This window comes from Halichoerus grypus, chromosome 12 (assembly GCF_964656455.1).
Source record: "Halichoerus grypus chromosome 12, mHalGry1.hap1.1, whole genome shotgun sequence".
In the NCBI taxonomy this organism is placed as follows: domain Eukaryota; kingdom Metazoa; phylum Chordata; class Mammalia; order Carnivora; family Phocidae; genus Halichoerus; species Halichoerus grypus.
In genome coordinates this window covers 92,043,372-92,070,884 of record NC_135723.1, presented here as the reverse complement: position 1 = coordinate 92,070,884, position 27,513 = coordinate 92,043,372, and the positions used below count along the sequence as shown (strand labels likewise).

General features: G+C 43.1%; 2 protein-coding genes, 2 long non-coding RNA genes and 2 other non-coding genes across 9 annotated transcripts in view; 2 read left to right on the top strand and 4 right to left on the bottom strand.

Annotated features, from left to right (window-relative positions):
* LUC7L2 (LUC7 like 2, pre-mRNA splicing factor) overlaps window positions 1-1,254 on the bottom strand; it is a 61,328-nt gene extending 60,074 nt beyond the window's left edge. For 2 of the 4 annotated variants that reach the window (XM_036106279.2, XM_036108361.2), the window contains exon 1: window positions 815-1,251. Coding sequence is in view for 1 of the 4 variants with exons in the window: in XM_036106913.2 (XP_035962806.1) it covers window positions 815-875 (61 nt within the window). In the remaining 3 variants the exon portion in view is untranslated. Of the gene's footprint in view, window positions 1-814 lie in introns of all 4 variants that reach the window. The other 2 variants (XR_013442892.1, XM_036106913.2) reach the window with 2 other exon arrangements.
* LOC144379604 (uncharacterized) lies at window positions 176-10,213 on the top strand. Its single transcript, XR_013442893.1, has 3 exons — window positions 176-740; window positions 5,090-6,375; window positions 8,942-10,213. It is a non-coding gene; the product is annotated as an uncharacterized LOC144379604 (long non-coding RNA).
* Window positions 10,214-10,360: 147 nt separating this feature from the next.
* FMC1 (formation of mitochondrial complex V assembly factor 1) lies at window positions 10,361-14,881 on the bottom strand. Its single transcript, XM_036111465.2, has 2 exons — window positions 14,680-14,881; window positions 10,361-10,653 (listed from the first exon to the last, which is right to left on the bottom strand). Exons 1-2 carry the CDS (start codon window positions 14,815-14,817, stop codon window positions 10,450-10,452), a joined length of 342 nt encoding a protein of 113 aa, XP_035967358.1. The 5' UTR covers window positions 14,818-14,881; the 3' UTR covers window positions 10,361-10,449.
* A 549-nt stretch (window positions 14,882-15,430) lies between these two features.
* Window positions 15,431-15,503, bottom strand: TRNAR-CCU (transfer RNA arginine (anticodon CCU)). The gene has a single exon. It is a non-coding gene; the product is annotated as a tRNA-Arg (tRNA).
* A 46-nt stretch (window positions 15,504-15,549) lies between these two features.
* On the top strand, window positions 15,550-20,021 carry LOC144379605 (uncharacterized). Its single transcript, XR_013442894.1, has 2 exons — window positions 15,550-15,783; window positions 19,766-20,021. It is a non-coding gene; the product is annotated as an uncharacterized LOC144379605 (long non-coding RNA).
* Window positions 20,022-23,575: 3,554 nt separating this feature from the next.
* TRNAE-CUC (transfer RNA glutamic acid (anticodon CUC)) lies at window positions 23,576-23,648 on the bottom strand. Its single transcript has one exon. It is a non-coding gene; the product is annotated as a tRNA-Glu (tRNA).
* Window positions 23,649-27,513: the final 3,865 nt, after the last annotated feature.

Sequence of the window (27,513 nt, the reverse complement as noted above, 5' to 3'; positions counted from 1 at the left end):
AAGATCCGCAATTAGTAATTTTCTACACAAACTATCCTCAGCGCCTAAAAGGATCGTTGTTTCTCTCAATTCTACTTCACTGGGCACCACATTTTCAAAATGGTTCTATTTGGGGCACATGCAAGACTTGTCAATATTTACTGAACAAAGCTTCTATTAAATTCTCTAACAAAATGGAGGTCTCTCGGAAAAAACAGGCCATAACATTTTTCTTTTCACAAAATGGGGCCAAACACACCCACTTCAAGAAACCATGGTTTGGGTCAGATTTCTCCATAAGAAGGATTGTTTCTGTGGGATCGAGTGTGCACTTCTGGGACTGGGTTCATAGTGAAGATTTTCTCCAGACCCAGGTAAGGGGCGGGGGGCGGGGGTGGGGCAGTTCTCTCTGGATGCTCTGGAGGGCGGCGGCGAGGGATGATCCCAAAGCTCTGGGTAAGGAATTAGTTCAGGGGACGGAGGCTTTAGCGGTCCACCGGTACCTCATCAGCCACAAAACGGGATGACCGACTACGCCAAGAGAGACGTGGGCTCTCCCGTCCCAGACAAGTCAACATTGAATCTCAAACTCTCCTTTCTACCTCCAGGCCCCGCCTGACCCCATTGGCAGCAGTTCCCGCCAATCCGCTCGGTCACCGCCCCCCAAGCCCGCCTGCCCAGCCCTGATTGGATGGGACGGGAGCCGGGACCTCGTGTTACCAATCTGGGAGCCCCTTACTCAGCCACACACGCAAGCCCAGGTACGCCCGCGGAGCCCCTTCCCCTCGCTTTCCCCTTCCCCTCCCCCACCCCCAGGGCACTGGCAGACACTTACCGTCCCGGGAGGTGCCCATCAACTGGTCCAGCATTGCGCGCATCTGGGCCTGCGCCGACATGGCGGCGGCGTAGCGAGCGGGCGGGGGTGGGGCGCAGACCGGGCCCTTTCGGGCGGGGGGGACAGGGGAAGGGGTGGGGGAAGGTGAGACGCTGTCTCAGTGGCCGCCGCCGCCGCCTCAAGGCGTGTGGAAAGGGAGCCGGAGGGCTTGTAGGAGAGTCCGGGCTGCGCTCCTCACGACGATGCGTAAGTAGAAGGCAGCAGCCCTCGAAAGCAACCCTCGTTCCCTCGCTCTCCGTCGGGTCTTGGGACAGAAGCGTTACGGGCTAAGCAAGCTCTCGCCTCCAACACCGCCACCCGCCAGAAGCCGTCAGCCCCCCCTTCTAGCTCTGACGCCGCTCGCCGCCACCGTCGCCGCGACGTGAGCGCGCACGCTCCTCGCGCTTAGTTGTTTCCCGCGGGGGCTCCACCAACTGGCGTCCAACTGTATTTGCTCCACCCGCCCCGCCCGGGAGAGGTTCCACCCTAACGGCTCTCGGGCGCGTGCACGCGAGCTTCTCCCGCCCCCTTTGCCCCAGATCTCGCGAGACTCGGGTTATTAAACGACCCTCGAGCCGGATCTGCCCGAGGCGCCAAACCTCACGCTACCAGCTGCGAGTGGGCTAGGGCTGGGCGGTACGCTGTGCTGGCGAACCAGACCCAAATTAGCAAATGTGCCAGAGGGTTACCCCGAGTTGAAAGTAAGTGGAGACCTTACCCCTCGGTTCGACTGAGGTTAGCAGTCTTAGTAGCTAATACAGGCGTATTGGATTATTCACTGGCCGATTAACTCGTTTTCAGAGGCCCACCCAGAACACTGTACGCTCAACCTTTCCCCACTGCTGCCTTGACCTTCTACAAAAGGAGCCCTGGAGATCTGACATTTGGGTCATTTCCCTTTATCTATGCATAGAGGCTAACCCCTCCCCCCCCCCACGAATTAGGATAAATCAAGTTCAGGAAATACCACCCGAAATTAATACACTAAGAAACGATGACCTAACCGATTCGGATTGATTATCATTATTTTTAACGGAAAGCTGTTAGTCTAAATTTGGAACTATAAAAATTAAGTAGTATTCTCAGAAAGGAAAGGTGATCTTGTAGAAAGTTTCTTTTTTCCTGTTTAAAAGATGAGTTTGAAGAATAAGGCCTTTTCAGTGTATCAGCAGCATTGACAGTGGGAAAGAAAGCCTGTGTGTTCATAGCTTGCCATCACCTTGGGTTCAAAATCTTAGTCGACTGATTGCTAACTGGGACCTTCAGTAATTTATGTCTTAATCTCATGTTTATGGGTCTAAACACACATACCTTATAGCATAGTTGTGAGGACTAAATAAGCTAACAGAAAATGCCGAGCTTGATATTTTGACTTTTTTTGTAAAATATTAATTCCTTAAAATGAGATATAGGTACTTCCTACATACTTGGAAAAGAAGTAATGGTAAAAGGTTTTCATTAAAAATTTATGTGCATCACCCTGGAACTTAAAATCTATTAGCAAGATTAGTAAAAAACATAATAATAATAGTCCTGAGATCCCTTTAAATGCACATTGGGCCAAGGGGCACCTGGGAAGCTCAGTCAGTAGAGTATGTGATTCTTGATCTAGGGGTTGTGAGTTCAAGCCCCACATTAGGTGTAGAGATTACTGGAAAAAAAAAAAAAACTAAAACCAAAATGCATATTGAGCCAATAAAATTTTTTAAATTACATTGTCTTTTGTAGCTGACAAAATAGGTTCCCTCCAATTATTCAAAGAACTCAAAATTCCAACAACTCCAATACTATGAATATCATTGAAAACAATTTACCTGAGTGGCTCAGTCAGTTAAGCGTCTACCTTGGGCACAGTTCATGATCCCAGGGTCCTGGGATCGAGCCCTACGTGAGGCTCCCTGTTCAGTGGGGGCTGCTTCACCCTCTCCCTCTCCCTCTGCCCCTCTCCTCTACTCGCATTGTCTCTTTCTCTCTCTCAAATAAATAAATAAAATCTTGAAAACAATTTACAATAAGAGAAAAGTGTACAAATTATTCTGTCCTAGAGGGAGGCATATTATATATACATATATACAGTATGATCTTCTGAAGAACAATATCCTTAGGAGGGAAGTAGACTAACATGTTGAGTAATTAATGTGTTAATGAAGAGAATTTAGTTTTTTCCTTCCTACTTTTCTGGTTGCTTACATTAAATGGGTCTCTTAAAAACAGCATATAGCTTTTTTTATTTAATAATCTGATATTTACTGTCCTTTAATTGAAGCATTTATTCATTTATATTCATGTAATTACTCATATGTTTGGGCTTAAAGTTCTTATTTTGTCTATTTGTCTCATCTATTCAATTTTCTCTCCTTTCCTGCCTGCTTTCTAATCATTCCATGTTTTCCCCTTCTAGTAGTTTGGAAGTTTTATTTTTATTCTTATAGTAGTTACCCTAAAAGTTATAACAGGCATTCTTAATACCTTTTCACTTCCCCCAGATAATACAAAGAACCTAGAAAACTAACTCCATTTAACCTCTCCTGAAGTTATATACCGTTGTTATCATGTTTTAGTTCTATGTTTTTTTAAAATCAAACTTCATATACTGTTCATTTATTTGCCACTTTTTTTTTTCTCTTCATTCCTTCTGGAATCTCTGCCTTTCCATCTGGGATCATTTCCCTTTTGTCTGAAGTTTAAACTTTAGGACAGGAGTCAGCAATCTACAGTCCACAGGCCAAATCCAGCCCACTGCCCGTTTTTCTGAATAGTTTTGTTGGAATACCGCCAGGCTCATTCATTTACTATTGTCTCTGGTTGCTTTTGCACTACCACAGCATTGTTGAGTGGTTGTGACGGATACTGTATGGCCAGCAAGACTGAAATATTTACTATCTGGCTTTTTACAGAAGTTTGCCTAATCTGCTTCAGAGTTTGCTTTTGTGTTGGCCTGTTAGTGGGCAACTGTCCCATTCCTGTTGATCTGAGACAGTCTTTCTTTTGCCTTTCTTTATTCTAGGTGGGTATTTTTTTGGGGCATAGAATTCTAGGTTTGAAGTTACTTTCTTTCAGCATATTCATTCCATCTTTCTGCTGCCTTTTACCTTCCATTGCTCCTGCCAAGTCTGTCACTCCTTTGCAGATAGTTGGCTGCTTTAAAATTTTGTTCTTGGGGCACCTGGGTGGCTCAGTCGTTAAGCGTCTGCCTTCGGCTCAGGTCATGATCCCAGGGTCCTGGGATCAAGCCCCACGTCGGGCTCCCTGCTCTGCGGGGAACCTGCTTCTCCCTCTCCCCCGCTTGTGTTCCCTCTCTCGCTGTGTCTTTCTCTGTCAAATAAATAAAAAATCGTTAAAAAAAAAAAAAAGATTTTAAAATTTTGTTCTTTTTGCTCTGGGTTTCCTGCAATTTTACTATGATGTATCTGGGTGTGGATTTATTTTTTTCTGCTTTTAGGATTCATTCAGCTTTTAAAGATTTATTTATTTATTTTGAGAGAGAGAGAGCATGTATGCACATGGTGGGGAGGGGAGCAGAGGGAGAGGAGAATCCCAAGCAGACTCCCCACTGAGTCAAGAGCCTGATGTGGGGCTTGATCCCAGGACCCCAAGATCATGATCTGAGCTGAAATTAAGTGTCGGCCAGTCAACCGACTGAGCCACCCAGACGCCCCATGTTTAGCTATTCTTAAATATTGTTTCTCATTCATCCACTTCTGAAACTCCAAATAAATGTTTATTTAGACAGTTTTCACTGTATCCTGTATATCTCTTTACTCTCTGCATTTTTTACCTTGTCTTGCCAAGCTGCCTTCTTGATATTTTTTTGACAAATTTTATAGTTCATTTGTCTCCTTTCAGCTGTATTTAGTCTGCTGTTAAATCCATCAATTGAATTATTTATTTTTTCAGTTGTAGAATTTTTATTGGGTTCTTTTTCATGTCTACTGTGTCATTTTTTTAATAGTTTTTGGTTCCCTGATAAAATTTCCAAGGCTGTCTATTCTTTGACCCTAGTGAACATAATTGTTTTGTAATCCGAGTTTGCTAAATCCAATTATCTGAAGTTTTTTGTAGTTTGTTTCTGTTGTTGTTTCTGCTGGTTTTCACTTAGCGAGTCTTGTTTTCTTGTGTGTTTGGTTATCTTTATATGTTGAACCATGTATTTGAAAAGAGACATACAGGAATAATATATGTCTAAGTAGGATATAATGCTATCTTCCTTCAGAGATCTTTATTTTTCTCTGATAGGTAACTGAAGACCTTACGAGTCAAGGACCACCGTAATACAGGTTCAAGGCCTCAATTCCTCTTGACCACCAAAATGACAAAAATCTGAGCTGAAAACTTGGCAAGGACTTTTTACTTACAGCTCTTCCTTGAGGGTGAACTTCAGGGTTCTAGATTCAAGTGGATGTGGATTTCTTAGAGTGCCTACCTTGGTGGGCCCTAGACTTTGTGTTTTGCATCCCTAACCCTACAAACCTACCAAAAGTGTAGCTCAGTTTCAATACAAAGCTATTAACTACACAACTAGCAAGTACCCTGAAGCCAAATATGTGCCTTTATGTGCTACATTTACAAGGGACAAGCAAGTGGTTCAGGGAAGAGATGCAAGAGATAAGAGGTCTGGACTAGAGTATTAGATTCAGGGGATTCTTAGGAGGTAGAATCTAATTAATTCAGTGATTATTTAACTGAGGGTATGAAGGAGGAAGCAGTCAAGAATGACTGTTTTCTAGTTTGAGCTACTGAGTACAAGTGTCAGTAACAGAGGAGATTTACAGGGGAAGATGATGAGGTTCCATTTTGGATGCTTTGAATTTGAGATGCCTTTGAATCATCTAAGCGGTGTTGTCTTTGAAGCAGCTGGACATAGAGGGCTACAGGAGGGCTTGGACTGGAGTTAGCCTCTTGATGATAATTGAAGCCTGGGAAGTAGAGATGATCTCACCCAGGGAAAGACTATCAAGTGTGAGGTAACGATCTAGATTTGAACCTGAAGAATGTCAACATATTAGGGACATGCAGGAGAGTAAACTGAAGACAAATGGCTAGAGCAAGAGAAGAAAACAAGAATGTGATGTCATCAAAGCCAAGAGAAAAGAATGGTCAGTCGTGTCAAATGCTTCCTAGAGGGCACCTGACTGGCTCAGTAAGTAGAGCATTGGACGCTTGAGCTCGTCGGGATCATGAGTTCAAGACCCACATTGGGGGTAGAGTTTACTAAAAAACAAAACAAAACAAAAAGTGCTCCCTGGAGATCAAGCAAGGTAAGGAATGATCCACTGAGTTTAGTGACCTCATTTGTAACCTTGCAAAGCAGTTCTGGTAGAGTGGAGGGGCAGAAACCAGACTACAGTGGATTGAGGATGATTGGGCAGTGAAAAATGCAGAAAATGCTGCAACAACATGGATTATTAATCTCAAAATCAGTACGTTGAGCAAAAGCAGCTTACTCAAGAATGCATACTATAGGACTCCATTTGAATGAAATCCCTGAGCAGGCCCAACTAATTTATGGTGACAGCAAGCAGGTCAGTGGTTGCCTAGGGCCACGGGTGGGGAAGGGGATTGACTGCAGGGGGCACTGGGCAACTTTTGGGACTGATGGCAATGATCTATGGCTTTAATGGGGTTATTACTACACAGATGTATGCACTTGTCGTTATTCGTTGACCTGCACACTTAAAATGGGTATATTTATTATACATAAATTATACCTCACTACAGCCTATTTCATGTTTTAAAATGTAGAAAATGGGGGTGCCTGGGTGGCTCAGTTGGTTAAGCGACTGCCTTCGGCTCAGGTCATGATCTCAGGGTCCTGGGATCAAGCCTCGCATCGGGCTCCCTGCTCAGCGGGAAGCCTGCTTCTCCCTCTCCCACTCCCCCTGCTTGTGTTCCCTCTCTCGCTGTCTCTGTCTAATAAATAAATAAAATCTTTAAAAAAAAAAATAAAATAAAATGTAGAAAATGAGGGGCACCTGGCTGGCTCAGTCAGAGAAGCATGTGACTCTTGATCTCGGGGTTGTGAGTTTGAGCCCCATGTTGAGTGAAGAGATTACCTAAGTAAAAAAACTTTAAAAATTTAAAAATGTAGAAAATGAGTATAATTCATCAATTCATTAAATAACTCAATTTGTGGGCGCCTGGGTGGCTCAGTTGGTTAAGTGACTGCCTTCGGCTCAGGTCATGATCCTGGAGTCCCTGGATCGAGTCCCGCATCGGGCTCCCTGCTCAGCAGGGAGTCTGCTTCTCTCTCTGACCCTCCCCCCTCTCATGTACTCGCTCTCTCTCATTCTCTCTCTCTCAAATAAATAAATAAAATCTTTAAAAAAAAAAAAAAAATAAATAAATAAATAAATAACTCAATTTGTGAAGAGGTAGAAGCTGTAAAGGCATTTGTGTAAGAGGTTGAGTGTTTTTATTTATTTATTTTTAAGATTTATTTATTTGGGGGGGGGGCAGAAGGACAGAATCCTTAAGCAGACTCCCTGCTGAGCACAGAGCCCAGTGTGGGACTCCATCTCATGATTCATGAGATTGTGACCTGAGCTGAAACCAAGAGTCAGACGCTTAACCGACTGAGCCACCCAGACGCCCCTATTTTTTTATTTAAAAGATTTATTCCAGAGGGGCACCTGGGTGGCTCAGTCGATTAAGCATCTGCCTTCAGCTTGGGTTATGATCCTGGAGTCCCGGGACTGAGCCCCACATCGGGCTCTATGCTCAGCGGGGAGCCTGCTTCTCCATCTCCCTCTGCCCCTCCCATTCAGTCTCTCCTACTCTCTCAAATAAAATCTTAAAAAAAAAAAAAAAAAGATTTATTCCATAGAGAGAGAACATGATGGGGAGGGGCAGGGGGTGAAGGAGAGAGAAACTCAAGCAGACTCCGCTCTGAGTGTGAGGGACCGAGGCGCCCCATGATTGAGTGTTTTTAGATGGAAGATCCTTGAGCATGTTTAAATGCTACTATAAGCGAGAGGAAGCAGTTAAAATCAGAGAGAGGGAAAAAGAGCAAATGAAGGAATGTGATAAAGCATGTACCACATCAAAAGCTATGGTAGGGGTGCCTGGGTAGCTCAGTTGGTTGGGCGTCCGACTTTTGGTTTTGGCTCAGGTCATGGTCTCAGTCCCTGCATCGGGCTCCGCTGGGTGTGAAGCCTGCTTGAGATTCTCTCTCTCCCTCCTTCCCCCTCCCCTTGCTCACGTGTGTGCTCTCTCTCTAAAATGGATAGATTAAAAAAAAAAACCTATAGTAAGTTAACACAGTGCCAAAACCTCAGTTCTCGGAACTTCCTGGTATAGAAAGTTTATCTTTAATAGTTTATGTTCCAAAATCATTTCCTTCTATTTCTAAAACTGAATTCAGCTAATTATTTTTGGTAAGTCCATTAGCAAGAGGCACAGGTTTGAATGTATATGAATAGAAATGTTTTGAGCAAATTATTTAAACTGTAAAAACAATATATAATCAAATAATATAAAATATATAAAAACAAAATAATATATATAATTATATATAATAATATAGTCTATAATCCAGAATACAGGTGGCAATAGGGTTTAAGAGAAAGGTTCATGATAAAAGAATGAGGGTATGGTAAAATGATTAAAATAAGATTTTCTTTTTGTCAGGCATTCATTATGTACTGTGCAAGTATTTTATGTATTTATTACAACCACCTTGTTGGCATTCCCATTTTACAGAAGAGAGAATAAGCTCAGGTCAACTAACCTGCCCAAGGTAACACAGCTGGTAAATTATAAAAAGGATTAAAAATTATAAAAAGGATTAAAACCTAGGTCTCTATTCCTTCAAACCCATAATAAATCTCTTAAGTTGCTTAGGCAATTCTGCCCCAAATCTTTATTGTATATACACTCTTGTAACAACAGAGGAAAGCAAAACACGAACCTACCCTAATCCTTTTGCTTTCTTCATTTTACCGAAGTAAAACATCTTCAGATAATAACATACTCATGCCGATGAAATAAAGCAAGGGAAAAAATGTTAAGTATTTCTATCTTTTTGATCCATTAATTGCATAAATGCTTGTTTGACCTCTTAATACTATTGTTTTCATGTTAATCTCTTAGATGGTGTTTTGAACTGCTTTATGAACAGATCCGTTCGGATTGTACACCTCCTAGTGAATAGTACTCACTGAGCCATGTATTCAAAATACTGAATAATTGGGGCGCCTGGGTGGCTCAGTGGGTTGAGCGACTGCCTTCGGCTCAGGTCATGATCTCAGGGTCCTGGGATCAAGCCCCGCATCGGGCTCCCTGCTCGGCGGGAAGCCTGCTTCTCCCTCTCCCACTCCCCCTGCTTGTGTTCCCTCTCTCGCGGTCTCTCTCTCTGTCAAATAAATAAATAAAATCTTAAAAAAAAAAAAATACAGAATAATGCTACATGTAAAGTCACTGTGGAAGGTGCTTTGAAGACTACAAAGATGAATGAGACATGGTCCTTACTCTTCAGGAGCTTGCAGTCCAGGGAAAAATAAGTCATAAGACATGCCTACAAGAAACTGACATAGACAATAAAGTGGGCACAAAGAACTGCTGATGGTTCTCAGAAACAGTAATTTCTATTTGAGGATGTTAGAAGTAGAGAGACCATTGAGGAGACTAGTTTAATAGTTCAGCCAAAAGATTATCAGTGCTTGAACTAGAAGAGAGGCAATGAGGACTGAGGGAGAAAAGGATAGTAGAGCCATTGCAGAAGCAGAAATTGCTGATTAGATACGGAGAGTGAGGAGACAGAAATACAGAACGAAGTCAAAGTTTACTTGATCAGCCAAGTGCATGGTGGAGCCTTTCACGCTGATAAGAATTCAAGAGGAAGAGCAATTTGACAGATTAGAAGGCAGAAGTCAGCACGCTCATTCCATCGCCCTCTCTCTAGACTTCCTCCCTGTGGCCTGTAGTTGAGTGGTGGCCATATTCCTATGCCTAAGGGTCAATTCTGTCAGCCTACGGAGGTAATAGCGTCCAAATGGTGCTAGCCCCTAGGAGCTTTACAACTTGTTGACTGTAATTCAGCCCACATCTTCCTATACCCCTTCATTAACTCTCCTCAGTAACCCTGTTTGGTACTCCTTTCTGTCAGGACCTTAAACACATTGTATTTGTGTATTTTTAAGTAAAGTGTGCATACTGAGTGTGTGTGTGTGTGTATGTATGTGTATGTATGTATATATATATATATATATAATTATATGCCTGTATATAGGAAACAGCTACAAAGACACACCAAACTGTTAGCAACAGTTAACCACCTGGTAATGGGGATGCAATAGGGGAGGGACAAAGGAAAAGAAAAAAGACACCTTTATTTTATATTCTATATCATTTGAGTTACTTAAAACAGTAAGTTTGTATACTTTTAAAATAATAGAGTTTTAAAAGTAGATCAAGAGCATCAATCAGCCTAATACAAGAAGTTCAGTAAACTCACTGAAAGGATGAAACCTCCCTAAGAAACACTCAGTCAACAAAATTAGAGAAAAACCCTAAACTTAAATAAAAGTTTAATGATAAATACATATTGAAAGATGATGAAATTCTTGTATGACGGCAGCATCCAAGGACTCTCTCCATTCTCATGGCTCCCAGCCCTTCCCTCCAGGCTGCTGGGGTAACTTGAGACCCACTAAGCCAGCAGACTCCTCCACTGAGCGCTCACCCTTGCCATGAAATTCCTGATGAAGGGCCACGTGTTCTCGAATGCTGCGTAGGAGGCAGAGATAGGTGGCAGCTTGGAAATGAAGCTCATGTTGGGCTCTGCACAGCTTCTCACTGGTAACCTAGAAAACAGCAAGGGCACATACTTTATTAGCAGCCCAGCTAAGCTACAGGGCCACACAGATTTCATAAGCATTCTCTAGAATGAAAGTAAACTGTACAGAGGAAATATAAATATGTATATGTATATACTAATTACATACGTAGAGGCACCCTGTAGTTGGTGGTGATTGGGAAAGCTGACCTCCAATTAATTGAAGAGGAATTGCACAAGGAGTATCCCTGAAGAGTTTCATTGAGTGTCCTCAGATTTTAATCCCAAAAAAAAAAGTCATTTCAACTCCCTTGTCTTGCAAATGTTTTACAAATGAGGAAACCAAAGCCCAGAGAGGCTTTAGTGGTTGGTTACTGACAGAGATGAGGAACTATAATCATTAATGTCGCCTAAGGAATAAAATCTAGAACTTTCTCCCCTTCAAACAAATGAAAGTCTGCTTTTTATATTTCTGACTTTGGTTAATGTTGTATATGTCTTTCAATGAAAAGTAAAACCATTTTGTCTGAAAAATAATAGCTTTGTCCTCAACAGTAACAAAATGAAGGTTTTATATATAAAAGTAATATGCATATATTAATATTACTTAATTATACTTGCTTTCAATGTACTTATCCATCTGAAAAATCCAGAGTCTGATGACTATAAGTAGCTGGAAACTATATCCATTCAGAAGTCCCCAATGACTCCAAACCTTGTTTTCTCTTCATCATAATTTCCAGATTTAGTACACTGTCCTTTACTTGACTAGTTTTGTGTTCTGAGGTTGTGAGCAGAGAGCAGAAAAGGTGAAACCGAGATGTGTGCATGCTTCAAGTGACTTAAGGAGCCCTGTGTATATCTAACTCCAGATTAATCTCTGGGCACCAGGGCCTATGCAAACCCCTTTCTTTCACCTTTCTTTATTTCAATATGTAGGGTTAGAATCTGAAAACTAGAAAGTGTGGTTTAAGATCTGAAGATCACACACACACAAAGATGTGCAGATCACATAGTAAAAATGGCACTCAAACTGCTCAAAAAAAGAATTCATCTGCTTGGGGCACCTGGGTGGCTCAGTCGTTAAGCGTCTGCCTTCAGCTCAGGTCATGATCCCAGGGTCCTTGGATCGAGCCCCGCATCGGGCTCCCTGCTCAGCGGGAAGCCTGCTTCTCCCTCTCCCACTCTCCCTGCTTGTGTTCCCTCTCTCGCTGTGTCTCTCTCTGTCAAATAAATAAAATCTTAAAAAAAAAAAAAAGAATTCATCTGCTTTAATCATTTAACTTTTTATAATTAAAAATTTATGAGCAACCAACACCAATGTCAAACAACAAATGGTAATATCCATGTCTATTATATAAGCCCAATTGATAGGATTTGAAACAGGAATTCTACTTTAGTGTAGGACAGGAGAATATGGATCTTGATTCAGCTGAGCCTGAATCATGAGTCAGGAGAGAAGGGTCAACAATATACACAGTAAATGAATAACTAGAGACCAAAAGAGATCAAATGAAAAAGAAAACTCAGGGCGCCTAGGTGGCTCAGTCGGTTAAGTATCCAACTCTTGGTTTCAGCTCAGGTCATGATCTCAGGGTCCTGGGATAGAGTGCCACTCTGTGCGGAGTCGGCTTGAGATCTCTTCCTCTCCCTCTGCCCCTCCTGCTCGTGCCGTGTCTCTTTCTCTCAAATAAATAAATCTTAAAAAAAAAAGGGTAAAAGAAAACTGTATTTTCTCTAAGGAGAAAGCAGAGGTTCCTCCCTAAATGAACCCCTTCAGTTTAAGAAAAAATAAAGAGGGGCACCTGGGTGGCTCAGTCGTTGAGCATCTGCCTACGGCTCAGGTCATGATCCCAGGGTCCTGGGACCGAGCCCCGCATCGGGCTCCCCGCTCAGTGGGAAGCCTGCTTCTCCCTCTCCCACTCCTCCTGCTTGTGTTCCCTCTCTCACTGTCTCTGTCAAAAAATAAAATCTTAAAAAGATAAAGAAAATGGGCATAGATGGTTACTGAGTTAGCTCTGCGCCAGCAGAAACAGAAAGCCTTCCCCATAGCCTCATATGCATTCTACAGAATGGTGTTTCTGGAATTTGTAGCATGAATTTCAAATGTATTTCCAAGGAATTTGAGAGCCATTACCAAGCCTCTCTCAAGGGCAATAATATTGCCTCCATAAGGTACAACTATAATCCTGTCACCTTAAAAATCTTAGAATGAAGGTGCCTGGGTGGCTCAGTCAGTTAAGCATCTGCTTCAGCTCAGGTCATAATCCCAGGATCCTGGGATCAAGTCCTGCATTGGGCTGCCTGCTCGGGGTGGGGGTGGGGGGGTGTCTGCTTCTCCCTCTCTCTCTGCCCCACGGCTGACCCTTGACTTTCCTCCTGAAATCCCACTACTTCTTTATACGAGGATCACCTATTGTTTATTCTCTTAGCACTTATTCTAAGTGCTTTGCTGTATGGCTCCTCAGTTGGACTGCAAGCTTCCTAAAAGACAGGACTCAGGTGCATCTTATCCATAATTTTAGCCAAGTTCCTAAAAGTCCCTAACATTTTGGCCTTTTAAAATTTTTTGAATTTTGGAGGCGACTGGGTGGCTCAGTCCATTAGGCATTAGACTCTTGGTTTTTCACCTCAGGTCATGATCTCGGGGTCCTAGGATCAAGCCTGGTGGCGGCTCCACATTTAGCATGGAGTCCATTGAGATTCTTGCCCTCTCCCTCTTCCTCTGCCCCTTGCCCACTCTCTCTCTAATAAATAAATCTTAAGAAAAAAGAAAATTTTTGAATTTCAGCCCCATGTTGGGCATAGAGTTTACTCAATAAAATACATAAATTTAAAAATTTTGAATTTTAGGGGCGCCTGGGTGGCTCAGTCGTTAAGCGTCTGCCTTCGGCTCAGGTCACGATCCCAGGGTCCTGGGATCGAGCCCCACATCGGGCTCTCTGCTCCGCGGGAAGCCTGCTTCTCCCTCTCCCACTCCCCCTGCTTGTGTTCGTTCCCTCTCTCGCTGTGGGTCTCTCTCTGTCAAATAAATAAAATCTTAAAAAAATTTTTTTTTGAATTTTAGTTCTAAAATATTACACTCCAACTTCCATGGCTCAAAGATTCAACAAGATGCTGGTTCTTTTTCCCACATTGCTCAAAAGACAGTAAGCTTCCTACCCTACAGCCCAAAGTGACTCTCCAACGTGTATTTCAGAGATTGCTTTCAAATTCCTTCGAAGCCCGATCCGTAACTCCAAAGGCAACAATTAAATGGAAGACCCCTATCTGGGAACTGAGGTTCCAGTTGTTCCTATACAAGTACTCGCACAGGTCAGTGTCCCTGAGCCTCAGTTGCCCCACTTGAAAAATAAAACCGCTTCTACCTGCTCTTGCCTAAGGGGAATATGGAGTGTGGATTTCGCATAAGAATTTCCCAAGGATGGCCTCCCATATGTTCAAATTTATCTGCTACATAAGGAAAAAATGTATCTGGTCAGATATCACGTTAATGTTGTGACAGCACAATCTCATTACAGGTTTCTAGTTCAGCTCTACAAGGCACCATTTCCTTAAGTGGGGTATGAGATACAACATAAGTAAAAGTAAAACACAGTTCCTGCCAAGTTCTTAATATTCCTCATTACAGTTCCCTTTTCTGCCTCAAAAATTGGTTTTCAGAGTAACTACTAGAGGAAGGGCGAAGAGAATGGCGGACAGATGCTGTAGATAGTAACTCTACACTCTCCATCAAGTATATCTCTTACTTTCCCCCATCTCCTCGATTTCACTCTGATCTTTCTCCTCCGCACCTGCAAAAGACCAGCCAATGAAATCCTCGGGACGACTCCATCCCAGGGCAACTTTGCTGTCCTGCTCCTTAGTTCCTGGGCTTGAGCCACAGACCAGGGCCTAGGGCCTGGATTTGTTTGGCCAGAACCAGGGCTGGGCAGGAGGGTCGGTTACAGAAATGCAGGCGCTGAGGCCCAACGCTCCCTACTCCTGCCCAGGTCCCACCCCCTCCCCCTCCCCGTGGAAGGGACGCTGCAGCACCGGACTCGGGCTTCCGTACCCGATGTGCACGGAAAGCCTTCACGAGGTACCGATAGGCCGCGGTGTCACGATAGGGTCGGCCCATGGCCTCGTTCATGTAGCGCAATTCCCGTAGAAGGCCTCGTAAAGTGCGCGCCGGGGACCCTAGGGCCGCCATTTTCCCGTCCTCGGAGCGTGGTGCCCAATGGCGCCCTACGCCCCTCCCCCCGAGCCCAGCCGCTAAATGGTACGATCGGACCCAGACTGCTACGTCCCCCCATCGAACGCAGAACAGTGGAATATCTCACTTCCCATCTCTGCGGAGCCTTACTAATCAAACACCGAGAGGCACCCTAAGGAGTTAAGAGAGAAGCAAACGAAAGCCGAGTGTAACTGACTCACCAGGTCCTCGAGAAAGTCTGAGAAAGGCTGGGCTAAGGGAGAGGTTCTTTGCTGACTGCGTCATTTAAAACGTCATTAGCTGACCGCTGAGTCTCGAGAATAAGTGCGCCTGGCGGGAGTAGGTGTTGATTTGAAACAGAACACTAAAGATATGTTTTGGTATCTAGAGGGGATAGCAGAATTCAAAGTACTGACTTCCCAGAAATCTGACGGCAGTGTACGACTCGGAAGAAGGAAATGGTGTATTCTTATTCTCTCAAACTGTAGCCCATCACCTAGGAAAACCACACATATCCTTCCCATTTTTTAAAAAAAAGTAAAATTAAGTTAGCATATTTCGGTGTAGTTCTTTAAGAACGGCAAAGTCATTTTCAATGCAAAAAGCTAATCACCCCAGATGGGACTCGAACCCACAATCCCTGGCTTAGGAGGCCAATGCCTTATCCATTAGGCCACTGGGGCTTCTGTGAGCGAGGCGCTCCAGCAACGTATTCAATTTTTTTTCCTCTTTGGTACGTCATCGTCACTTAGATCCCCTTTTAACCTATCCTGAGAAACCACATCTAGTACCAATATGAGGGGTGAGGCATGCTGGGAGTTGTAGTTCAGAGAACAAGAGTCCGCGTTCCTGCTCCAAAGTCTTTACCCTCGAAACAGCACCGATGCGCCGGACGGAGAACGGGCGCGCGCACGGTTTTGCGTACGCGTTTGCCTGCCCGGTAGTCTCCGCGCCTGCGCAAAGGTGGGCATGCGATGTCGCCGAGCGGAGGGCGCTGGGTACACTGGCCGAATCTCGGAGACTCGCCCTCTGAGCTTCTGAGGTGTCGGATTTTTACCGGAAACAGCCGGCCCCTTCCGGTGTAGCGGCTTTCCGGATTTAGCTTGCCTCCTGCCCGCCGTTAGGTGGCGTCCTCATCGGTCATTTTCTGTTTCCGGTTGGAGCGCTGAGGCCATTTCCGCAGAGCCATTGGCGAGTTAGGGGCGTGTACGTTATGTTCGGAATTGCCGGGTCGGAGATAAACGTGGGACAGCGGGAATTTATAAATTCACTAGGAATTAGTTAATTAGAAATAATTAGAAGCTCTTTTTCTGGTTCTCTTCCTAATTGTGCAACTTGGATAAGTCACTTCTGAGTATCAGCGACCTTAACTCCTCGTTTAAAATCTCGCAGTGGCTCCCCCTTGCCCCTGAGACTACGGGACCCTTGCCTGTATCTCTCCTTGTTTCCGCGCACCCTCTGCTCCAGGTGTCCCAGCTTCTCTCATGTCTTCTCCACTCTGTTAATTCCCTCCGCCTGAGGTTTAACCTTGTGTTAATATTGCTATTTACCTTTTGGGCTTCCAGTTTCCTCGGGAAGTCTAGGTCAGACACTGCCCTAGGCCTCTGTGGGCAATATGGTAAAGTTAAAATGATTCATTTCACCTCTGAGCTCCTCGAGGTCCTCTAGATTACATGTTAATCTTACCTTTTACAAGTAGGTTACCTGTGTCTCCACTCCACCATCTTCCCCATGAGCCAGGATGCAACTGCTCAGACTCCTGAAGTCCCACTTTTTTTTCCTTTTCAAAGATTGTATTCATTCATTTGCGAGAGATCGTGGAGGGAAGGGGCAGAGGAAGAGGGAGAAGCAGGCTCCCTGCTGAGCGGGGAGCCCCATCGGGGACTCAATCCCAGGACCCTGAGGTCATGACCCGAGCCTAAGGCAGATACTCAACCGACTGAGCCAGCCAGGCGCCCCTGAATTCCCACTTTTAGCAGCTCCTTCCTCCTGGGTCCCTGTCAGGGTCCCCCAGCTCTAGCTGTGGCCAACTTCAGGGTAACGGTTCATAGTCTGGCTGGAATCCTGACACTTCCAGAATTGACATTAGAGGAAACCAGACTAGAATGACTTAATGTGAATGAATTAATCTCTCCCTGTGACATTCATAAAATACTGATCAACCTCTAATTCACAAGTATCTGATTTTAAAAGACACATCTACAGTAGTGGTTGGGGAGAATGTTATCAGTTATTCTCTTCTTAATATTGTTAACGAGAAAACCACAGGCTGAAAATGGCCTCACTTAGGTTAAGACCCCAAGTCAGTAAACCAAGAATTAACACCTAACCTGACTGCAGTTAGAACCCCCTAGAAGTGGAACCTATAACCAGTCACTAGGGAAATTTCCTGGTCAGCACTAGGAAATTGATAGACTCCTTCCGTTTTTCCTTCCGTTCCCCTCAGGAAGGCGGCATTGCTTGAAACAATGGATTCTTAGCTAATAATTTCCTTTTTTCAACGATTTCTACCTTTAAAAAGCCTTTCCTTTTCTGTAGCCCTTTGGAGCTCCCCTATACTCGCTGGATGGGATGCTACCTGATTCATGCCTTGATTAATAAAGCCCATTAGATCTTTCAAATTTAGCTGAATTTTTGTTGTTTAACAATATAAATTTGTTTAACCAGCTTTCTAAGATGTAGCAAATTTAAGCCAGCTCTGAGGAAGTAGGAGAATTTATTGGAAATGGGTCTTTGATAACTTGGTATGTTGTGGTATGGAGTAATAAGTAATTCTGAATTCCTTTTTACTGAATGGCCAAGAGACTCTCTTGTTCTGCTCTAAGCCATTCTCACACTAAGAAAGAGTAAATAATCATGAAATGTTAGCTGTATGTAGCCACTAGCCTCCAAAGATGGCCTTCCAACAGTCTTCTCTTTGTATACGTACGTTGCTACTTACATCAAGAGCTGAAGCTCATTTCCCATCCCACCCGCCCCTCCCCCTCTTGAATCTGAGCTGGCCTTGTGACTAGCTTTGACCGATAGAATATAGCAGAAGTGACATTCTAGGCCATCCATAGAAGACCAGGCCTTAAAACTGGCAACTTTCACTTCCTGCGTCTTACCGAGCTACCATGCTGTGAAATCCCCAAGGCCTATGGAGGAGTACTGAGCTAGCCCCCACGTGAGCTCTCCGCTGACAGCACCAGTTGCCAGCCTTGGGAGTAAACCATCTTGAATGTCCCAATCCGGCGGCACTTCCAGAAGACCACAGTCTCTGCCAACGTCAGACGGAGCAGAGAATTGCTCAGCTAAACCCAGTTTATGCAAAGAATCATTAAAGATGATAAGATGGCTATTGTTTGGGAATAATTCCACGCAATTCTGGAATTACTCTGCAACAACAAAACAGCAAATCAGTCTGAAAAAGTTCGTGGGTGACAATTTAGCCAAATTTCTCAATTTTGCAGCTTTAGAAAATCTTTAGGTTCCTTGTTGCAAGGCTACAAACTCAAAACCCTACAGCAGAGACCAGGCAGGTAATACAAGAGTAAACGGGCCAGGTGGGCTCTACCTGCTGCAAAGGAGCTAGCTGCTTTTCAGCTCAATCTCAATGTTGCTAAGTAAGAATGTATTGCCAGTGTTGCCCGAGCCGCTGACTTTTCAATAGTTGTAAATCCAGCATTTTTAAGAAATGCCCAAACTTTTTTTTTTTTTTTTAAGATTTTATTTATTTATTTGACAGAGAGAGACAGCGAGAGAGGGAACACAAGCAGGGGGAGTGGGAGAGGGAGAAGCAGGCTTTCCGCCGAGCAGGGAGCCCGATGCGGGGCTTGATCCCAGGACCCTGGGATCATGACCTGAGCCGAAGGCAGCCGCTTAACCGACTGAGCCACCCAGGCGCCCCAGAAATGCCCTAACTTTTAAATGTTAGCAATCAAGTTAAAAGCAGTTTCTCAAACAAACCCCTTCTGTTGGCCTTATATTAACCTAGGATTGCAAATGTGTGAACGATGATGTCCCAGAGCACTTTACAGGCTGGGCCGTGTTCCTATGTTTTTGGTCAAGGGTGGCTAGGAAAGCAACTATTTGATCACTCAGTGAATTTTTATTGAGCATCTGCCATGAGTCAAGCACTCTTCCAGATGCTAGGGAAGCAAAAGCAAGCAGAATACGTAAAACTTCTATACTCATGAAGTTTCCATTCTAGAAAGACAGACAGTAATCAAATCAAACATCAAATTTATCAACCGGTGGTGAGTGCTATGGAGAAAAGTAAAGCTGGGGGCAGCGGATTGCAACCTGCTGCTTAATATATGTTCAGCGATGTCCTTAATGATTTGGTGACATTTTGAGCAGAGATCCAACTGATGTGAGGGATCCAGCATCTTGAGCTTGGGTGTGTTTGCATGTGTCAGGGTGGGACAGTGCCCGTACTTTTAAGTAGAGAGACCCAACCTCCATTCTCCAACCATCATGAGGCCACCATTCTGTCCTTCAGGCTCTGTGAGGGACGAGGAGGAGTTTTGGGACAAGTTTTCTATGCCCAGTGAAACTGCAGGAACAGACCCAGAGGGTTCAGTCTTAACTCTGCAACTACAGCAGTGACTTGGCTACCTGGCCAGTCACATGGGAATCTGGGGGAGTTTTTGGTGGGAGAGAGCCAGGACTAATGAAAGAGGGTGTATCTGGGAGAATATACATGCATAGGCACTGGTTTCCATCAGTTGTGATACTATAGATGTGTGTCCGAAAGCGGTGATTTCTCATTTTTTAATGAGGGTAATTTTATTATTTACTTATTTAAACTCTACACCCAACGTGGGGCTTGAGCTCACTGACTGAGCCAGCCAGGTGCCCCTCTAAACTTTTTTGATTGTGTGTCCACAGCGGTAAAAATCTTATGCCTCCCCCATAAGTGTTTGCATTTTTTTTTTAAGATTTTTATTTATTCATTTGTCAGAGAGAGCGCACAAGCAGGGGGAGCAGCAGAGGGAGAGGGAGAAGCAGGCTCCCCACCGAGCAAGGAGCCCGACGTGGGACTCGATCCCAGGACCCTGGGATCATGACCCGAGCCGAAGGCAGACGCCCAACGACTGAGCCACCCAGGCGTCCCTGCATTTATTTTTAAACTATATTCATGTACTACTGAATCAATGTAGTACATACGTTAAAAAAATGCACAAAATAGAATTAAAAGGCTGTTTTTAAAAACAAAACATACAATATTTGGAAAATATCTTTATTTTATTCACTAACGGTAAAAAAAAAAGTCCTAATTTCTCTCAGTAAAGAAAGATTGTTGTTTATTTTATTGAAAACAATGTAATTCAGTACGTTTCAGTATTTTGAAAATGTTGGTTTAACACATTATTTTGGGCAACAGAATCACATAGTGATAAATATTTCTAAAGACCGATTTTCAAATTTCTCTCTTCATAGCATGAGTTTCTTTTAAAAAGGGCAGTTAATGTTTCATTTGTAGCTTTAAAAAATTACTCTTAACTTAAAAGGGACCCATTAAGCATGTTCATTTCTTTCACAATACCAGCTAGGTAGGTGCTGTGACCCTCAGGGGTCAGTCAGCAAAAGAGAACCCACTGCATGCCTTCCAAGCAAACAGGGCATTGAGATGCTTAGGGCACGTTTAGAAGGACTGGAGGAGTTTGGGGAAGTTGCCACCACGTTTCAGCAGTTCTAAGCAGTTACTAGGAGGTTGGAGCTGTCACCCAGGTCAGAAAAATGCAGGGAACCCCCACTGCTGATCAGTGCTGCGCCAAGGACCGAGGTGGGGGGCTCACAGATCACCTAGAGCCTAGGGCAGAACTTGAAGTCTACTGTGACCTACCCATTTTGGTAGGTGCTGCCAGAGAAACAAATAATACCACTTTTCCCTCCCACCTACAAAATCTCACATGCATACACTGGCAGAAAGAAAGCGCACCCAGAACCTTGAAGGCAAAGGAGTTTGGGAGATGTCGTTTCCAGAATTCCGGTCCCTGTACCACGGAGAGATAGAGTAGCTCAGACGGCTGTGGGAATGAACGCTGGCTGACAAAGACCAGACTGTGGACCCCACAGCAGCATCCTAACCTCCTGATAGCCTCTCGTCATCACAGAAAAGGAGAGCAATTAAGAAACACTTGCCTCTTTTGTAAAAGAAAAATAGCCATTAATTTTTAAGTTTGACAACTCTTGTAAATACTTTGCAACAAGATAATCGCTCCCTCTCTTGGTTGTTTACAGGATTTTCTGGCTACTTTGCATTACGTAGTAGTTCCTTCTATAAAGGTATTACTCTTAATCAAATTAATGTAACCGACAACCTCCTGTAGCGTATAAACTACAGTACATTATGATACTCGGAAGGAAATGTGACTAGTAACAAGCAAGCTGACTTGCTAGATGCAGGCAGAGAGCAACAATTTATTCCTCTCGGCTCGGCTGGAGAACCTCCTGGCTGAATTCTTCCTCGCCAGCATGAAATTGTGGGTGGTTCACACAGCTATTCCAAGAGAGAGCAGGACGATTAGCCTTTTATCTTTGGTTTTTAAAAAAGTCCAATTCGTGTAACATTAAAACTCCAAACTTCACCCAATAGAACTTCGCCGCGTTGTCGGCTGAGACAGCCGTGGGCTGAAAAATGAGCGGTGAGGGGTGGAGGACACGGGCAACCTCTCCGTCTCCCCGATCTGCTCTTCGCTCCTCAAATGCAACCGGTTTGTGGAACGAGCTAGACTTGCAGGGCTAACTAGCAAGCGGCTTTATGTTCTCGCGAGTGCCCCTACAAACCCGCTGGGGATGCTTTGTTTTTCCTTCTGCCCGGATGAAATCTCTGGCTTTTCCAGTCTCTGTGAAGTAACAAGCAGGTTGAAGAGTTCTCCTCCTCCTCCTCCTCATTTCAGAAATAGTCTCTTTTCCTGGGCGCTGACAAGTCCCCTCCAGTCATCTATTACAACTTCAAATGCCAGTTAATTTCACACTTCTCCCCTTCCCCAGCCTGGCGATCGGAGGGAGAATGGGGGTCATGGTCAGCGTCATTCGGAATTCTCACACACTCCCTCTTCCCAGCGGCTGCAGTTCTGGGCCTGCTGTCCTTACTCGGGCAGAGGGGTGATCTGGTGCTGGTGTCCTCTGGGAGGGGCAGATTCCAGGGTTGCTTTCTCATGGGCTCTCAAGACTCTGTCCATCCTGGGGATCTCACCCGAAGTTCCCCTGTAGGTCGTGCCTTCTCTAGTTCCTTAGGATTCCTACCCCAGCCTCCCTGCCACTGAGGTCATCTCAACCCTCCAGAGATTTCCTTCAGCTGGATGCCTTCTTAAAATGACCAAACCTGGCTCCCTTTCTTGAGAACCACATGAGGCCCACAGAACTCAGGAGCTTTGGGCATGCAAGCCATTCCGAACGCAGCCTTCTCTCCTCTTCTGTCTTCTCAAGGAGCTAGCCGCCCGACAGTGTGTCTGTAGGTTTTTAGGAGGGAGCCAGACACCGGTCCCCGTGTCCCTCAAACTCCACAGCATGTGTCAGGCTCTTCCAATGGTCCTCTTGAAGTGCCCCCTCCTCTGGCATGAGGCAGAGAGGAAGCGCCCCCACCCTCTCCTGCTTGGGGAGACGGGGAAACATCCAGCATCCTGCCAACTACGTCCACAGAAATCCTCTCACATTCTGTGACCTCGCCGGGGCCGGATGCCAAGCTCATCCTTCCCAGCATCGAGCTAGTGCGCCCCAGGATCCATGTCACAATCTCTCAGCCTGCACCTCAGAGGCGACCAGCTCCTCCTCCCTTTAGAACGAGGACAGACTTGGCGCCTATTGTTTGGTTCTCAGCCTTTGGGGTTTCTGGTGAAACTGACACAGAAAGAGTCCTATTTTAGTAAATGAAGTTACCACTGTCAACCCCTCCTCCTCATGGAACGCCTGTCCTTTCATCAGGACACCCTGGTGCACTGCAGATGACAAGCAGTCCTCTGACTTATGAGCCGGACTGTGGATGTACAGTTAATATAGAATTGAATACTAAATAGCATATGTATTATAATTTTATATTAAATATTAATATGTACATATTATGTATTTACATATAAACTATTTTATACAAAATATATATAGGACTTTTGTTTTTGACATTATGAAAGATGAGATGTGCAGAGAAAGAGAGATGTGCAATATAAAACACCGTAAGCGCTGGGTGGGATTTTAACAAACACACAAAAAACCACTTTTTCAAAGCATGACAGAGCTGACAGTAAAAGAGCCAGAATAGCCAGAGGTGACAAAGGAGGAGGAATAGGAAAGTGAGCACTGACAGCAACATTCGCCCTGAAGAGATATGTCGATCCCTGGTGGCCTAGAGTCTGGATTTCAATTTGCCGTAGGCCGTCAGAAGGAAAGAAACCCTCAGATCTGCATGGGGGGAGGACAGATCAAAAACTCTTACAAAATTGGGGCACCTGGGTGGCTCAGTCGGTTAAGCGTTTGGCTCAGGTCATGATCCCAGGGTCCTGGGATCGAGTCCCTCATTGGGCTCCCTGCTCAGTGGGGAGCCTGCCCCTCCCCTAACCCCTCCCCCTGCTCCTATTCTCTCTCACAAATAAATAAATAAAATCTTTTTAAAAAATTATTAAAAAACTCTTACAAAATGATGGAACCCCCAAAATTGACCTCATTGGTGGGAATGAAAAAAATATCCCTGACCTCACTAAGAAGAGAATTTCCTGTTTTTGTTTTTTTTTTTTTCTTTTTAAGATTTTATCTTTTAAAAAATCTCTCCACCCACCCAACATGGGGCTCGAACTCACAACCCTGAGATTGAGAGTCACATGCTCTACCGACTGAGCCAGCCAGGCGCCCCAAGACCTTTCTGTTTTAATCTCAGCTCAGGGTGGGATAGCATGGTGGAGAACCTTCTGTGAGAGTTCCTAACCACCAGCAGTAACCAGTCACATGCATTTGTGGTTGAAATTCATCCTGTCTCTGAGGCCCTGAAATCCTTAAACTAACATTTAGTTTGACGTGGTCGTGGGTTGATAATGTTCCTAAGGAGCCTGGAAAAAGCTAACTCAAATACTCTTTAGAGGGACATACTTTAAATCTAGGCCTCAAAGAATGCCCATAGCTGAAGTTACAAAGTGCAGAGATATATAATAAAAAAAAATCACCGAACATACAGAAATAAGCCACTCTGAGCAAGTTAGCAGAAAACAATAACCACAAGACTGGAGCCACAGTTTGGGTCAAGATCTGACTCTGGTGCCTGGGACTTGGCTCTGGGACATGCCCTCTGAGGCTCCCAGCCTGGTTCTTAAAAGCACATTCTAGGGCCCCACCTTGGCCTCTCCCCTTAGTAGACATCCCCAGCTAAGAAAGCTGTTTATAAACCCTGGAAAAAACAAGCTCACAAGTGAAAATAATCAGATACTTGAGGAGCGGAGTCACACCAAAAGAGACAATAACTGGAACAAACTGTACTAGATAAACCAGAATGGAACAAGGCAAATCAGGAACTTAAAATAAGCATAATAAAGATCTTTCCCAAGATAGGAGGACAATTTTAACAAATAAGTAGCTATAAAGAACCAAATGGAAATACTGGGTACGATATATGTAATAGTGAATAAACCCAATAGATTAGATATAAACAAGAATGGCTACATAGCTGAAAAATGAATAATGATCCAGATCAGCTCAAGGAATTTTCCCAGAAGGTACTGGAAAGAGATGGAGAATATGAAAGAATATTTAAGAGATGATGATGATGATGATGATGATGGTGATGATAATGTAAATATCTGTATAATATGTGTCCCGGAAAGAGAGAAAATGGATTTAGGAAAGAGAATATTTACAGAAATCATAAGAACTTAAAAAATTAAAGATAAAAAAGATTCCAATACATAGGTCTCATGGAGCACCAAACAGAATAAATATGGCAAAACAAAACTTTGACACATTATAGTGAAATTTAAGAACATCAAAGGCAAAAACAAAATTCTAAAAGCTAGGGAGAAGGAGCAGTTAGTCCACAAAAGAATAAGAATTTGATTGACATTAGTTTTTCTAACAAACACTGGAGACAAAAAAGCAATCAAGCCATATCTTCTAAGTGATGAAGGAAAATAACTTAGAATATTATATCCAGCTAAACTATTCTATAAATGTGAGGATGTAAAAATGATAAGTTCAGACTTGCAAGGCCTTAGAAAGGTTACAGCACAAAGTCTCTTTGGAAACTCTCCTTGAAGAAGTACTTTTACACTTAGTATACTTAGTATCTACTATAATTATACTAATATACTAAGTACTTAGTAAGCACATGAAAAGATACTCAACACCATGAGTCATTAGGGAAATGCAAATTAAAAGGATGAGTATCACTTTATACCTACTGCAATAGCTCTCATCAAAAAATGGAAAATAACAAGTGTTCGCAAGGACGCAGAGAAATTTAAGCTCTTCTATATTGCTAGCAGAAAGGCAAAATGTTTCAGCTACTGTGGGAAACAGTTTCGTGGTTCCTCAAAAAGTTGAACAGAGAGTTTCCATATGACCCAGCAGTTCCACACCTAGGTACATACCTAAGAGAAGTGAAAACATACATCCACACAAAAACTTGTACAGTAGTCCCCCTGATCTGCAATTTCGGTTACCCATGGTCAGCCATGGTCTGGAAGCAGATGATCTCCCTTTTGGCATGGTCAGAAGGTGGGTAGTAGCCTAACGCTACATTATAATGCCTGTGTCATTCACCTCACTTCATCTCATCATGTAGGCATTTTATTGTTTCATATCATCACAAGAAGGGTGAGTACAATATAGTATTTTTGAGAGAAAGAGACCACATTCACATAACTTCTATTACAGTATATTGTTATAATTGTTCTATTTTATTATTAGTTATTATTGATAATCTCTTATTGTGCCTAATTTATAAATTAACCTTTATCATCGGTATGTATGTAGGAAAAAACATATATAGGGTTCAGTACTCTCCATGGTTTCAGGCGTCCCCTGGGGGTCTTGGAACATATACCACTTGGATAAGGGGGGACTACGGTACAAAAATGTTCATAGCAGCATTATTCATACTATCCAAAATGTGCAAACGGCCTGATAAATGGATAAATAAAAAATGATATATTCATACAGTGGAATATTATTCAGAATATAGATACCTGGGATATCAAACAACATTAGGGCAAAACACATCATAAAGAAAAATGAGGGACATTAAATATTGGTGGAAAAAACTAGATCAAAAAGATATAACCATAATGAACATTTACGTACCCAATAAAATTCATGGCTCCTTGAAAAATTAGTAAGACTGAAGGTTGAATAAGACTGGCAAGACTGAAGAAGAAAAAGGGAGTGATGCATATAAACAAAACCAAGAATGAAAGAGGAAAACAAAGATACATCAAAGATTATAAGAATTATGAATACATTTCTAAGAAATTTTCTGGAGGTGTTGATCATGTTGTTGGTGTTATAGGGAAAGCACCTGATACAATCCAACTCATACTTATGATCAACAGTCCCAGAAAATTAGGAATAGAACTTTTTTAACTTCATAAAAACTATATACCAAAAATCTAGAATAAACACCACACTTAATGGAGAAAATTGAGATAAGGAACAAAGGAACAAAGATGTTGCTTTCACCACTACTGTTTAATACTGTATTAAAGGACCATTTTAATGCTCTAAGATAAGACAAAAGTAAAAGAATTGGGATGGGAGATTATACTGTCATTTTTTTTTTTTTAGTTTATTTATTTACTTATTTGAGCAATCTCTACACCTAATATGGGGCTTGAACTCACAACCCCGAGATCGTACACTCTTCTGACTGAGACAGCAGGCACCCCTGTCATTTTTTGTAGATTATATGATCATCTCCATTGAAAAGCTAATAAAATAATCAAATGAGTTATTTGAATAAGAGAGTTTAGCAAAGTTGTTGAACACAAACTCAACTTTCAGAAATCAGTAGCATTCCTTGATACCAGTAAACACCATTAGAGTATATAATGGATAATAGCATACCATTCATAAAAGCAACAATTGTAAAGTACCCAGAAATCCCTTATAGATAAAATTTAAAACTATAAAGTTAACAGAAGAAAGTGTAGGAGGATATCTTTGTGACCTAGGGGGAGGGAAATATCTCCTAACAAACCCCTCAACACATACATATAGACAAATGGATCAATTTGACTATTAAAAATTAAGATTTTCTGTTCAATATAGGATGTCATTGACAAAGTTAAAAGAGGTTACAGACAAAAATATCAAAAACATCCAAAACTGATAAGAGATTTATTATCTACAACAAAAAGATTAAGTGCAATTGAATAATGAGCAGAGATGAACAGGCAACTTGCAGAAGACTACCCATAGCCTTTCTTGCGGTAATAAGAAATTGGAGGCAATCTAGGTGTCTACCTCCAGAGAAAGAGATATGTAAACTGTGGTCGATATATAGTGTGGAATACTATGCAGCGATAAGCAACACACAGGATGTCCACATAGCAACACAGACAAATCTAAGAAAAGTTAGAAAAGTAGGAAACAGCACGGTTTATAGCCTCAGACCATTTGTATGAATTAAATATGTACACACACGAAATAACACTATTTTAGAAGTATACATGGATGGCAAAGGGCACATATCAAGTGGGCACCTATTAAACACAGGAGACTGGGGACTAA

Excerpts from the sequence above, each read along its gene's own strand:
- FMC1 (XM_036111465.2), bottom strand. The coding sequence starts at position 14,817 with ATGGCGGCCCTAGGGTCCCCGGCGCGCACTTTACGAGGCCTTCTACGG. Across the intron at positions 10,654-14,679 it reads AGGCTTTCCGTGCACATCGG|GTTACCAGTGAGAAGCTGTG; the intron begins GTACGGAAGCCC and ends GCTGTTTTCTAG.